This window comes from Paroedura picta, chromosome 4 (genome assembly GCF_049243985.1).
Source record: "Paroedura picta isolate Pp20150507F chromosome 4, Ppicta_v3.0, whole genome shotgun sequence".
NCBI lineage: Eukaryota > Metazoa > Chordata > Lepidosauria > Squamata > Gekkonidae > Paroedura > Paroedura picta.
Genome location: NC_135372.1, coordinates 59,414,159 through 59,426,167, shown reverse-complemented (window position 1 = coordinate 59,426,167; position 12,009 = coordinate 59,414,159). Strand labels below are relative to the sequence as shown.

Sequence of the window (12,009 nt, the reverse complement as noted above, 5' to 3'; positions counted from 1 at the left end):
TAAGCTGCACTCTGAAGAAGTGCAGACTAAATAATTCAAAATAAATAAAAACAATATTTTGAAATTGTGCCCCATAGGGAATTTGCTCCATAGATCTGAGAACGGAGTGCAGGTGAGAGACTTCCTGTTAAATCTTGGCTCCCTAGAGTGGTTTTTCTGCTCTAGAAGCAGTATGCAGAGTGCTTGTTACCATTCATTCTAATGTCACTGAGTGGAGTGAAGGCTTACAGCTGTGTTCTGCCATCATTCTGCCAGGGCTCAAAGACAGCATCAAGAAAAAGCGCATGCTAAGCTCTCATTCTGCTTCTTTGGAAGGGTTCCCCATGTTGGTATGACAGGGGGAAGACTGCATTTTTCTGTACCCCTAGACTTTTCCCCAAGTCTCCAAAATAGTTGGCTATGAGAGGTGGGGGTAGATGGGTGGGTAATATTTATTACTGGAGAAGACTGAGAGAGGTCCATGATGGGTTGGGGAAGAATATATGACTTGGAAATCTCCACAATTTCCCCCTGGTGGGGATCTATAAACTAAGTGGCTTTAGAAAGCCAGCTTCTCCCCCCACCCCCGCCCCAAAATGGATTGTTCTCAATTACCTATTCCTCTTTAAGTATCACAGTCTCAATTTATTTATTACTATCCAAAATCAACCTCTTGAAGCATAGTCAGTTTTCATCATGCTATCCAGGGTTGGAGTCTTTCCCCCAATTTTCTGTCAGATATTTTTAGGAAACCTTAACATAAATGTAGAAACCATTAACATCTGTGGGTGGCCTATTAGTTTTGCTGTTTTGATTAATAACATATACTACTTTACTATTGGATAAAATGGTTAAAATCTGTTGTTGTTTTTTCCAGCTGTAGATGTAGGATATACAAGATTAACACTAGGACCACAAGAAACAAACAATGATTTTTTTTTTAGTATAGTGGCTGCTTTATAGTAAAAGGAATCACAGGTCTGTAGGCATGGACTATCAATTTATTGTGACACAGCAGGCACATTTTTAGTGATATGAACATAAGGATCTTGTGTAGTAACTGATTAGTGTGTTTATTCTTGCAGCCTGGTGATGACATCGTTTTCATGGCACAGGCACTAGAAAAAGTCTTTTTGCAAAAAGTTGCACAGATGCCCCCAGAGGAGAAAGTCGTAGAGGTCAATAAAGGGAAAAGAAAGGAGGAAAGAACAGATGGTAAGAAAGTCTTTGAGTAGCTTATGTAAGCAACCATTGTTTTTAGAAGGATGATGATAGCACTAGTCAAAACATCACAATAAAATATTGCAGACAGGAAAGAAATCTGACCACAAATACCTAAAAATCTCTCTTGCAACTGGTATTGCTGATGCTGGGCTCTTGCAGAACTGCAGCTGGAACAATAGCACCACACCACACTGGCAGCTCTGGATAAACTACTAGACTATGATACGTAGGAAAACAATTTGTGATAAAACTCTTCAAAATCTGAGTTAAGAAAATCTTGTTAAAGTTTTCCCACCATAATTAACCAGTTTTCTGTAAAGGAAATGATGAGAAAAAACAGCCAAATGAGTGATAAGAGTCACTGAACAAAGCAATGATGCTAGGAAAGTTGAAAGCAGTAGGGGAAAAAAGCCCCAATATTAAGCAGACCTGCACAGTCTCTGTTGAACTGACACTGCCCTCTATTTGAAAGATCTGAGCCAGGCTGCTACTGATAGGATTTGCAGGTGGTCATAAATTGGAAGCATCTTGATAGCACTAAATACAAAAGTCACAATTATGAAGAACAATGCAAATATGGCATTAGGGTGCATTTGCATTCATGCTTTACCTAAAAAATGTATAAATGTAATATATAAACTTGAAATAACTAAAATAAATAATGTTGGCGTTTCAAAGCTACTTCCTGTGTAACATGCTTACTGTAGCCTCAAGAAGTATGAGATTGCTCAACTTTAGCAAGATAAATGCAGTTGTATGTAAAACACAGGCATGTGAATCCATCCTGGGAAAGTTCAAAGCAAGTGAGATGACTTTCACTTGCGATCAAGTGAAACTTAATCTCTTAATAGTTAAATCCTTTTTAAATATTGAGTTCATTGCAAGAGTTCTTGACGCAATGCTGCTGTGTTTATCCCGGAAACACGGTCACTTGAATTATGAATTCCAAGGGTAATCCCTGTTTTGTGGCACCTGCTTATGGAAAATAATTATCTCTGTTTGCCTTTTTGGACAAGATGTTGAGATTACTGAAGTGCTGTTCGTGCATAGCCATATATACTAGACTAGAGTTCTTCAAGGGTTCAGTACTCCTTACCCAGCCCTCTAGAAGCTGAGTTTTTCTTTCCATTAGTGATTTATCTTGATATGTGTCCACTGAACTGCATGTGCAGATAACCTCATGCGCGCTCACAAAATGCCTATGTTCATCTACTGTCTAGACCTCTATAACCAAACAGTAAAAATTACTGAATCTATTTGAGATACAACCATTTTATTATTGTTGTTGTTTGATATTCGATTTATTGCCCGTCATTCTCAGTACAATAATACAATCCCCAATTAAAAACCCCGTTAAAACCCCATAAAATTACAAAAATACAAAACCATATGGCGGAAAGAATAATTAATACTGCCTGATCTATTGTAAGATTTAATATTCTATTAAACGTGACTATATACATATTAAGTTATTATAACTTACTTACTAGCATTCCATGCTTCCTAGCCACTGTATAACTGGGGTAAACAAATGTACAGTACAGCAGTTGGACAAAAGTTTTCAGTGTTTAAATATGGGGGGGGGGTGTGATTTTTTGGTATGATAAACGTACAGAAGTATCTGTGTTTTCTTCTGTGTAATGTTGGAGGCTGTAGAACCCCAGTGGTTTGTGGTATCATCTGCCAAACAGTGCGGTTGACTGCATCCATGTATGGCAGGGGTCCATGGGAGTTCTGGAGGGGGTCCACAGCCTTTCCCCTCCAGTCTTGATTCAGACACAAGCTAGGGAACTGGCCCATTGCTCCCCCCCCCCAATGAATTCTCTTGTGTTCTACATGCCTGGTAGAGTGCAGAGCCTGTGCACCTACTTTAGGTGGGAAGGGAAATGAGGGGCTGGGCTTGAGTGTGAAGGCCCTCCTCTCAGCGTTGCCCATGCCCTCTGTTAGATGGTGATGCTGCAGAGGGAAGGAGCTGGATACTCCAGCCTCATCTAGGTGTCATTGGTGGGAAGCTTTCCCCCCTTTTCTTAACTTCTTCTGACTTCAGCTCCTCTAGCTATTTTACAATTGCTTTCCTCAACAAGCCCAGAAGAGGTGCAATTGTGCAGAATATGGTTGGGTAGTTATGTACACGCCCACCTGGGGCCCCTCCCCTTCCCACCCCCTCCAGGCCCATCGGCCATTTTGGAAGGGGGGAGCAGGTTGATATGACTATATATAATATTACCCAATAAATGTATTTTACATTTGCAAATGTATTTTACATTTACACACACACACGCACACACACACACACACACACACACACACACATATATATATATATATATAAAAATGAAGCCCTGGTCAAGAAAGCCTGGGTTAAAGAGATAATATCTGGTAGAAGAACACCACACAGTTATGCCCTCTCCCCTTCTTATATTGACCACTGAGGCTGAGTTTATGAAAATATGCTAAAACAGCAAGGAAAATGAACTGCAGAACTCCATGTATATTTCTGCTTTTAGAATTTATTTTTGGTGCTTTCTAATTATGCAACTTAAGCTCCATTCATTAGGTACTGACCACCCTGACAATGGAATCTCGCAAGCTAAACCGAGACAACCTAAGAAAGTAAAGCTGCTTCCAGTGATGTCAACTCCAAAGCAAAACATCCTTGAATCTTCACCTGCAACTGCATCCTCAAATGAACCATCAACTACTGAAACAGTAATGAGAGTAAGTTACTTTTGAATATGGTCATTCCTGAATTAGTGGAGAAAGAGAAGGGAGGGATGCAGGGCTTATTTTCAAGAAAATATTGATTGACCATTGTAGAGAGTTGCTTTGCCAGTTTGGTGTAGTGGATAGGAGTGCAGACTTCTAATCCGGCATGTTGGGTTCAATTCTGCACTCCCCCACATGCAGCCAGCTGGGTGACTTTGGGCTCCCCACGGCACTGATAAAACTGTTCTGATCAAGAATAATATCAGGGCTCTCTCAGCGTTACCCACCTCACAGGGTGTCTGTTGTGAGGAGAAGAAAGGAAAGGGGGACTGTAAGCCGCTTTGAGCCTCCTTTGGGTAGAGGAAAGTGGCATATAAGAACCAACTCTTCATCTTCTAGCAGAACTATTAAAGGTGCACAGGTGCAGACAAGACTTTTCCATCTGGGGGAGAGTTTGACCCCTCCTTCCTCAATGTTGTGTAATTGCCAGATTTTTCTGCAAGTCTGGGGGGGGGCAAGCTTGCTGAAGCATCTGTTTAGAGCAAGTGTGTCCCCTATCTGCAGCTTTAGCTATCTGCTGATAGGGGTCCACTTGGGAACTAGATATATAGATGTATATGCTCATACCAGTTTGACTATTGGTCCTTCTAGCTCAATATTGTCATGTCTGACTAGGAATTAGCATGCCAGAGTCTTGAGTAGAAACACTGAGTAGAAACAGTGCCTGCTGCCTGGCTCAGACTGGTCAAGCCCCACACTAAAGTCTTCATGGTCACAATAAGGACATTCAATCAGACTGATGACTACCCATAAGTTTTCCTCATGGGATTGATTCTAGTCAGAACAGATATATATGGATGGGAAAGCTTAAGCCCACTTTCCCCATGCATTGCGGTCATGATCTGGATGGAAGTCCCAGGGCACTTCCTGGGATCAAAATTCACTGAGGATGTGAGGACTCTGAAACATTACCCAGAATCATTCAATGGTTAGGGACTAAGCTCTGGAACCTTCCATGTGCAAAGGGGTGTTCAAGGAATAGTTCCTGCCTAGAGAAACAAAGATAATGGCTAACGGGCAGTTAAAAAAGGTATCCATGACCCTTGCACTGGCAATTGTAGCAATAATACTAGTTGGGAGGAGGAATTTATTTATTTTATTTATTTTATTTATTTATATATTTTTATACCACCCTTCCCTATGGCTCTGGGCGGTTTACATAAAACATTTTTGAACATTCACATAGAACACTATCAAAATCAATATCAAAAATCAATATAACAATATAACAATAACAATAAAATATCAACTGGAACAATTAGAACAGCACTTCAACAATAACTTGACAATCCCTCAGTTGGTTCATTCCCTCAGTCCTGTAGGTGTTATTGCTCAATCAGCCCCACCAAATGCCTGGTGGAAGAGCTCCTTTTTGCAGGCCCTGCGGAATTGTGGAAGTTCCGGCAGGGCCCAGATCTCTTCAGGGAGCTTGTTCCACCAGGTGGGGGCCAGGACTGAAAAGGCCCTGGCCCTTGTTGAGGCCCGACATGCCTCTTTAGGGCCAGGGATCCGTAGCCAGTTGGAGGTGGCGGAGCGTAGAGCTCTTCTGGGGGTATAGGCAGGGAGGCGGTCTCAGATACACTGGGCCCAGACCGCGTATGGCCTTAAAGGTGATTACCAAAACCTTAAGCTTAATCCGGAATTCAACTGGGAGCCAACCAAGTTCTTGAAGTACCGGCCGGATATGTGATCTCCATGATGTCTTAGTGAGAATCCTGGCCGTGGCATTCTGCACCAGTTGTAGTTTCCGGATCAAGGATAAGGGTAGGCCTGCATAGAGCGAGTTGCAGAAGTCCAGTCTGGAGGTGACCATCACATGGATCACTGTGGCTAGGTGCTCTGGTTCCAGGTAGGGCGCTAGTAGTTTGGCTTGGCGGAGGTGGTAAAATGCCAGCCGTGCTACCTTCGTGACCTGGGCTTCCATTGTAAGGGAAGCATCCAGGATCACGCCCAGGTTCCTGGCGGAGTGAGTCGCTAGGAGCTGCACACCATCCAGGATGGGCAGGCGCGCTTCCTCCCATGGTCCCTTCCTACCCAAACACAGGACCTCCGTCTTTGCAGGATTGAGCTTCAGACGACTCTGCTTGATCCATTTTGTCACCGCTTCCAGGCATTTGGCTAAAGATTCTGGGGGGGAGTCAGGGCAGTCATTCATCAGGAGGAAGAGCTGGGTGTCATCTGCATATTGGTGGCAACCCAGCCCAAACCTCCGCACCAGCTGAGCAAGAGGGCGCATGAAGATATTAAATAGGATAGGAGAGAGCACTGCTCCTTGTGGGACTCCACATGTGAGCTGGTGACGGCTAGATACTCTCCTATTGCTACCCTCTGTCCGCGACCCTGTAGGAAGGAGATCAGCCATTTGAGGGCTGTCCCCCGTATCCCAGCGTCGGCAAGGCGGTGAGCTAGGAGCTCATGATCGACTGTGTCAAACGCTGCCAACAGGTCTAATAGTATCAGCAGCGCTGACCCGCCTCGGTCCAGTTGGCGGCGGAGATCATCCGTCAGGGCGACTAGCGCTGTCTCCACCCCATGGCCAGGCCGGAAGCCCGACTGAAATGCATCAAGGGCTGAAGTTTCTTCCAGGAATGCTGATATTTAGCCCGCAGCAGCCCTTTCAACCAACCTCACATCAATTCTTCAGTACTCATGGTTTGATTGCAGGGGAAAGTAAAGTCAGTTTTACTCTTGCAATAGATGTACAAGCTTGGGAGGATGGTCCTCATGTCTGCAACAGACAAGTAACTGCTTCCCACCATTCCCAGCATCCTTACTGAAGACTAAAAACATCTCATAAGGCAGGCTTTCTCGATGGCTCTGGAAGGGTTTCCTGAATGGGTGGGATTAATTTTTTATATATTTCTAAAATTTGTTAAAATGTTTATTGGTTGATATGACTAGATTAGCCATGTCAACCCCCCCCCCCCACATGACCAATGATGGGCCTGGAGAGGGTAGGAAACGGAGGGGCCCCGGATGAGCATTTGCACAGTTACGTTATCCAAGCATAGTCTGCATGATTTCTCAAAGCCTGAAGAATGTTTCAGGGGTTTCTCAATGGTAAAAAAGTTGAGACAGGCTGTCATAAGGCAATTAACAATTATATTGCACTAAGTGTTTGAATAAAAAGCCTCAACAGATATTGCTTATATATTTTTTTATTTTAATGGCTCCCTTATTACAATGCCTCCTAAAATGGATTTTGTGTGTGTGTGAAACTCTGATTTCTTTGTTGAAAAGGGTGTGAAAAGAAAGGCTGATACTACTACTGCAATAAATACTGCAAGCAGTGAATCTTCTCCAGCCCCCAATGAGCCCAAAATTACAAAGATCTTATCTAGAGACGAATGTGAAGGTTCTCCAGCAAAGCAAGACTTGCCAGACTCCCAGCAACCTCCTGAACCTATTAAAAACCTGAAGCTAACAGCACAGCTGAAATATTGTAATGAGGTCCTTGTAGAAATGTTCTCAAAAAAGCATGCAGCATATGCTAGGCCTTTTTATAAACCAGTAGATGTCACTGTCTTGGGCCTTGAAGACTATCATACAGTCATTAAACATCCAATGGATCTTGGAACTATTAAAGTAAGTTGGCTTTGGTAAAGTGAGTACTAGGTTACTTGGGATTTCCAATATGCAGTGCCTCTTAAGATTCACATACACATATACCCAGTACGTGTCCAACCATTGGGCAAACTCACTTTTAAAAATAATTGTTATTTGCTGCTTGCTGTGAGGGTAGGGTTCCCAGCTCTGGGTTGAGAAATACCTGGAGACTTTGGGGGTAGAGCTGGAATTGGTTGGGATTTGGGGGCAGGGAGGGACCTTAGTGGAGTATAATGCTGTGGAGTCCACCCTCCAAAGCAGCCATTTTCTTCAAGGGAACAGATCTCTTTAATCTGGAGATGAGCTATTATTCCAGGGGATCCTCAGATCCCTATCTAAGGGGAGAAGGCAAAGGATTAGTCAAATGGAGCGGACTCTTGACAAAGCTCTCCCATACCTGCGAGCTGAAGGCTGGAGTTATATCAGTAGAGTTTATGCTACAACTTTGAGTTGGATGAATAATGAAATATTAGAAACTTGCTAGGATAAGTTTCACAATCATTGGAAGAAACAACCACTGATGAAAGTTCAACATTGAAAACAGCACAAATCAAGAGTCCATTTTGGTTGCTTCGTTAATTATTAAAATAAGGACTAGACACATTTTGACATGGGATTTTAATATCTTATTAAGGTGTATTGCATGATATATTATATTATATACAGATTTTGATAGCCTGGGACAGGTTCTCTCTTTGTTTTCTGTTAGTACGTTTATTCAGAACCGCCTGTTTTTTCGTGTTGTATTATCTGCTGTCTAGCAATATTTGCATAACTAAGCATTTGTACTGAGGCTTCTGACAGCCATCAGTGAACTGGGGACTGTTTGAAAACAGTTAACTTCTGTCCTGTTTCCTATACTGACTGAGAAACATTTGGGGATGAATGTGGCGATTTTGTAGCCCTAAAACCCAATAGTAGGATTCAGACCAAAGTGGAATGCATTTTTCCATATAAACTTAAAATGTCACCAAGCCTCTCTCTACCCCAGATGTTGTTTCCAGCAACAGCAATAAAACTACACTAGAAAGCACATCAGAGATACTTTCTAATAGGGAGACTTCAAGATCTTGTTGACATGTTAAGCCAGCAACAGTGAGCTGTGCTGTCTAGGTTGGCTTTACTAATCCACATGGACTAGCACTAATTGGTGCTCAGATTGACTTACCAACCAGGAGATGTCCATCTCTAATTCAGAACATCAAGCATTTATAAAGCACTACACAGAAGAGAATCCACAATTGGGACCCTGTGAGACAGATCTTTGAAAGATAATTTAACAGATACATTCTGGACAGGAGAAGAGAATATAGCTAAAGGAAAGTTCAAGGAAGAGGTGGTGCTGTTGCTAAGAAGAAAAGATTATTAGAATGTGACAAGAGAGTTCTGACAGCTGATGCAAAGGGGCAAATGTGAAGCTTAGGATATCTTGAAAGATATTCTTTCTGGCTAAACTTAAGACAGAGGTGGGGATCCCCAGCAGTAGCACACTTCATCATTTTGCTCAGTATCCAGGGCCTGATCTCCATCCAAGCAGCCAATGCACTGGCAGTGGTTCTGGGGCCAGTGCAGCAGGAGAAGGCAACAAGCAGCTTATGCCCATCCTCTCTTTCCAGACTTTTAATAGCCACTAGCCAAGCTCTAAAATGCTGGCAGTGCCACTGGATATTACCTTGCTCCAAATGTGTTTGGCCAAGTGCAACTCTTGATCTCTCTCCACATCCCCATTTTATTTGTTGGCACACCAACATCTTCACTGATAGATGGGGAGGGATGCACATTCGTGCCAAATGGTTGCCAATCCCTGATTCCAGATACAGGTCTATACCAGATATTTGACAGTCCTTGTCAAGCACCATTACAGATATTTATTTATTCCTACTTTAACTGAACTGGGTTCTACTGAAGAATAAAACATTGTTGTAATTTACTCAGAATGGAAGGGGCTCACTATTCTATAATTCCGCAGTCCTCCTAAATAAATATTAATTGTATAGGGCTTAAAGAGGTGTCCAAATATTGATGGCCATGCAGTTTTGGATCTCAAGTCATTTTATTCTTCACAGGAAAAAATGGAAAACTATGACTATAAAGACATACAAGAATTTGCTGCTGATGTTAGGCTAATGTTTATGAACTGCTACAGATACAACTCTCCTGACTGTGAAGTGGTAGCAATGGCAAGGAAACTTCAGGTGAGTGAATTAGCGGAAGTTAACATGGTCTTTCAGAAATTGCAGTGAGAAGGCATTCCCCAGTGTCTTCACACACAAAAACTTGCATTGAAATCCTATTAAGGGGAAGTTAAACCTCTACAGCAGAAGAGGTTTTAAACGAAGCATATCTTTTCCCATTAAGGATGTCTTTGAGATGCAGTTTGCCAAAATTCCAGATGATCCCACTACATCTAGGCCTCTCTTGCATTTCACGACAAGGGCAGGGATATCTGTTTCTAGTGAGAGCAGCAGCGATGACTCTTCAGAGGACTCGGAACAGGAAAGAGCAAGGCGGCTTGCAGAGCTCCAGGAGCAGGTAAGTGGCAATAGATGTGCTGTTGAGTGTCTCCATAAAGTGGATGGGACAGGATTGGAAGAGGAATTCTGCACTGTGACACCAGCCTAATTTATTACTGGTTGTGGATGATGGAGGCTAACAAAAACCAGCGGCAGGGGAAGTTTCAATGCAAGTAGATAACGGTTCATTAATATACTATTGGTTAAAAATTGAGATCAATAATTGCCTTTAATATGCATCTAAATATTGAAAGACAGGGTGGCTGTGTGAAGTGCTGCTGAAAAGCCTACATTGGAAATCCACCCAGCTTAATCACGAGTGTCTCAGAATATGAGCGATCTGGTGTTTGTGCACTATGTTCTGGAATGAGGCAGCTGCTGTGATAAGTTTATTTTACATTTATACACCATCCTCCCCTGAGGCTCAGGGCGGTTTACATAGAACTTAATGGAACAGGAACAATACAGAAAACCAGTGGCTATAAATAACAGTAGTAGATATCAATAAAACAGTAATATAGTGGAACAATGGAATAGTAGTGAACTGTAACAACTGCAGCATACCAACGGCCCTGTGGCTGGACTGTTCAGGCGATGATTTTCATGGGAGGGAGGCTTGGGGGCCCACAGGAAGGTAATGGTTTTGGTCGACCTCAACCAAATACCTGACAGAGGAGCTCCCGTTTGCAGGCCCTGAAGAATTATTTGAGTATTGCAGCCGATACATGGGATAAAGACAGAAGACTGGTTGCATGGAACTCCTGGACACATAGGAACACCAGTGATTCTGCACTGATCATTGCTGAAAAGCAATAGTGCAGGGGTAGTCAAACTGCGGCCCTCCAGATGTCCATGGACTACAATTCCCAGGAGCCCCTGCCAGCGAATGCTGGCAGGGGCTCCTGGGAATTGTAGTCCATGGACATCTGGAGGGCTGCAGTTTGACTACCCCTGCGATAGTGCATGAAGTCTAATATTTGAGCAAACAGCCCAAACAAGGGCCTGATTTCCAAGGCTATGCCTAGTGACCAAGTTCTCCCTGAATCACAACTGATCTCCAGAATATGGAGGTCAATTCTATGAAAGAAATAGCCGTTTCAGAAGGTAGACTCAATGACATCACGTCCCTGCTGAGCTCTTCTCTTTCCCAGGAACCTCCCTCCCCTCCACATCCCCAAGAATTTGTAAGCTGAGTTACCAGGTGGAGCATCAGGGGGGCAGCATCAGGGAGGGGGTAGTAAAAAGAAACATAAGGCCTTGTCAGTTTACAGGAAGTTCACACCATTAGAGTTCCTTGCAGTTCCCAGAAACTCTATGGTATTTCCTGTAAGTAGATAAGGCCTTATTTTTCTTTTTAGTCTTTTCTCCTGGGACTCTCTTTGGGACATAGGGTTGCCAGCTAGAGCTTGGGATCCCTTGCCGCTGATGATTACATGAGAAGGTGGCACAATTCACATGCATTTCTGTAATACGGCCAACCTTTTGTGCCCGCTGCATTCTCTGCTTTCTGATGAGTGCAAGACCTTAAGCCTATTGATACAGTTTTTAAATACTGATCCACTTACTTGTGGTAAAGCATTTCTCCTCCTTGCTGGTGGCCTTCTTTGTAGCTTTCTCTCATCTTTCTCCTCAGCTTGCAAGTTTAGAGAGAAATGAGATGATGCACAGGTTACCTGTCTAAAAGTAACACCTTAGGTATAACTGACAAGGAAATTATTATTTGGTGGCTGAGCAGGAAGGGGCAGGACGGCTGAGATTTGCTTCCTTATCTGGACCTTGTTTTGCTCTTGTTGGCTACAATCAGAAGGCTGATTGTGGCTGTCCACAGAAGGAATGGGAGCCAAGAGCATGTGAGTGGGCTGGTCTAGGAATATAGAGCTACACAGAAAAGTTGTGGTATTTTAAATATTAGGTAGCTGTC

The 12,009-nt window shown here is 43.0% G+C and overlaps 1 protein-coding gene across 3 annotated transcripts in view; it reads left to right on the top strand.

The window, feature by feature from the left end:
• The window catches only part of BRDT (bromodomain testis associated), a 60,119-nt gene that overhangs the window by 24,326 nt on the left and 23,784 nt on the right, over positions 1 to 12,009 (top strand). For 2 of the 3 annotated variants that reach the window (XM_077333030.1, XM_077333029.1), the window contains exons 4-8: positions 1,065 to 1,194; positions 3,761 to 3,921; positions 7,210 to 7,554; positions 9,642 to 9,770; positions 9,934 to 10,107. In XM_077333030.1, coding sequence (XP_077189145.1) covers positions 1,065 to 1,194; positions 3,761 to 3,921; positions 7,210 to 7,554; positions 9,642 to 9,770; positions 9,934 to 10,107 — 939 coding nt within the window. The remainder of the gene's footprint in view (positions 1 to 1,064; positions 1,195 to 3,760; positions 3,922 to 7,209; positions 7,555 to 9,641; positions 9,771 to 9,933; positions 10,108 to 12,009) is intronic. The other variant, XM_077333031.1, reaches the window with a different exon arrangement.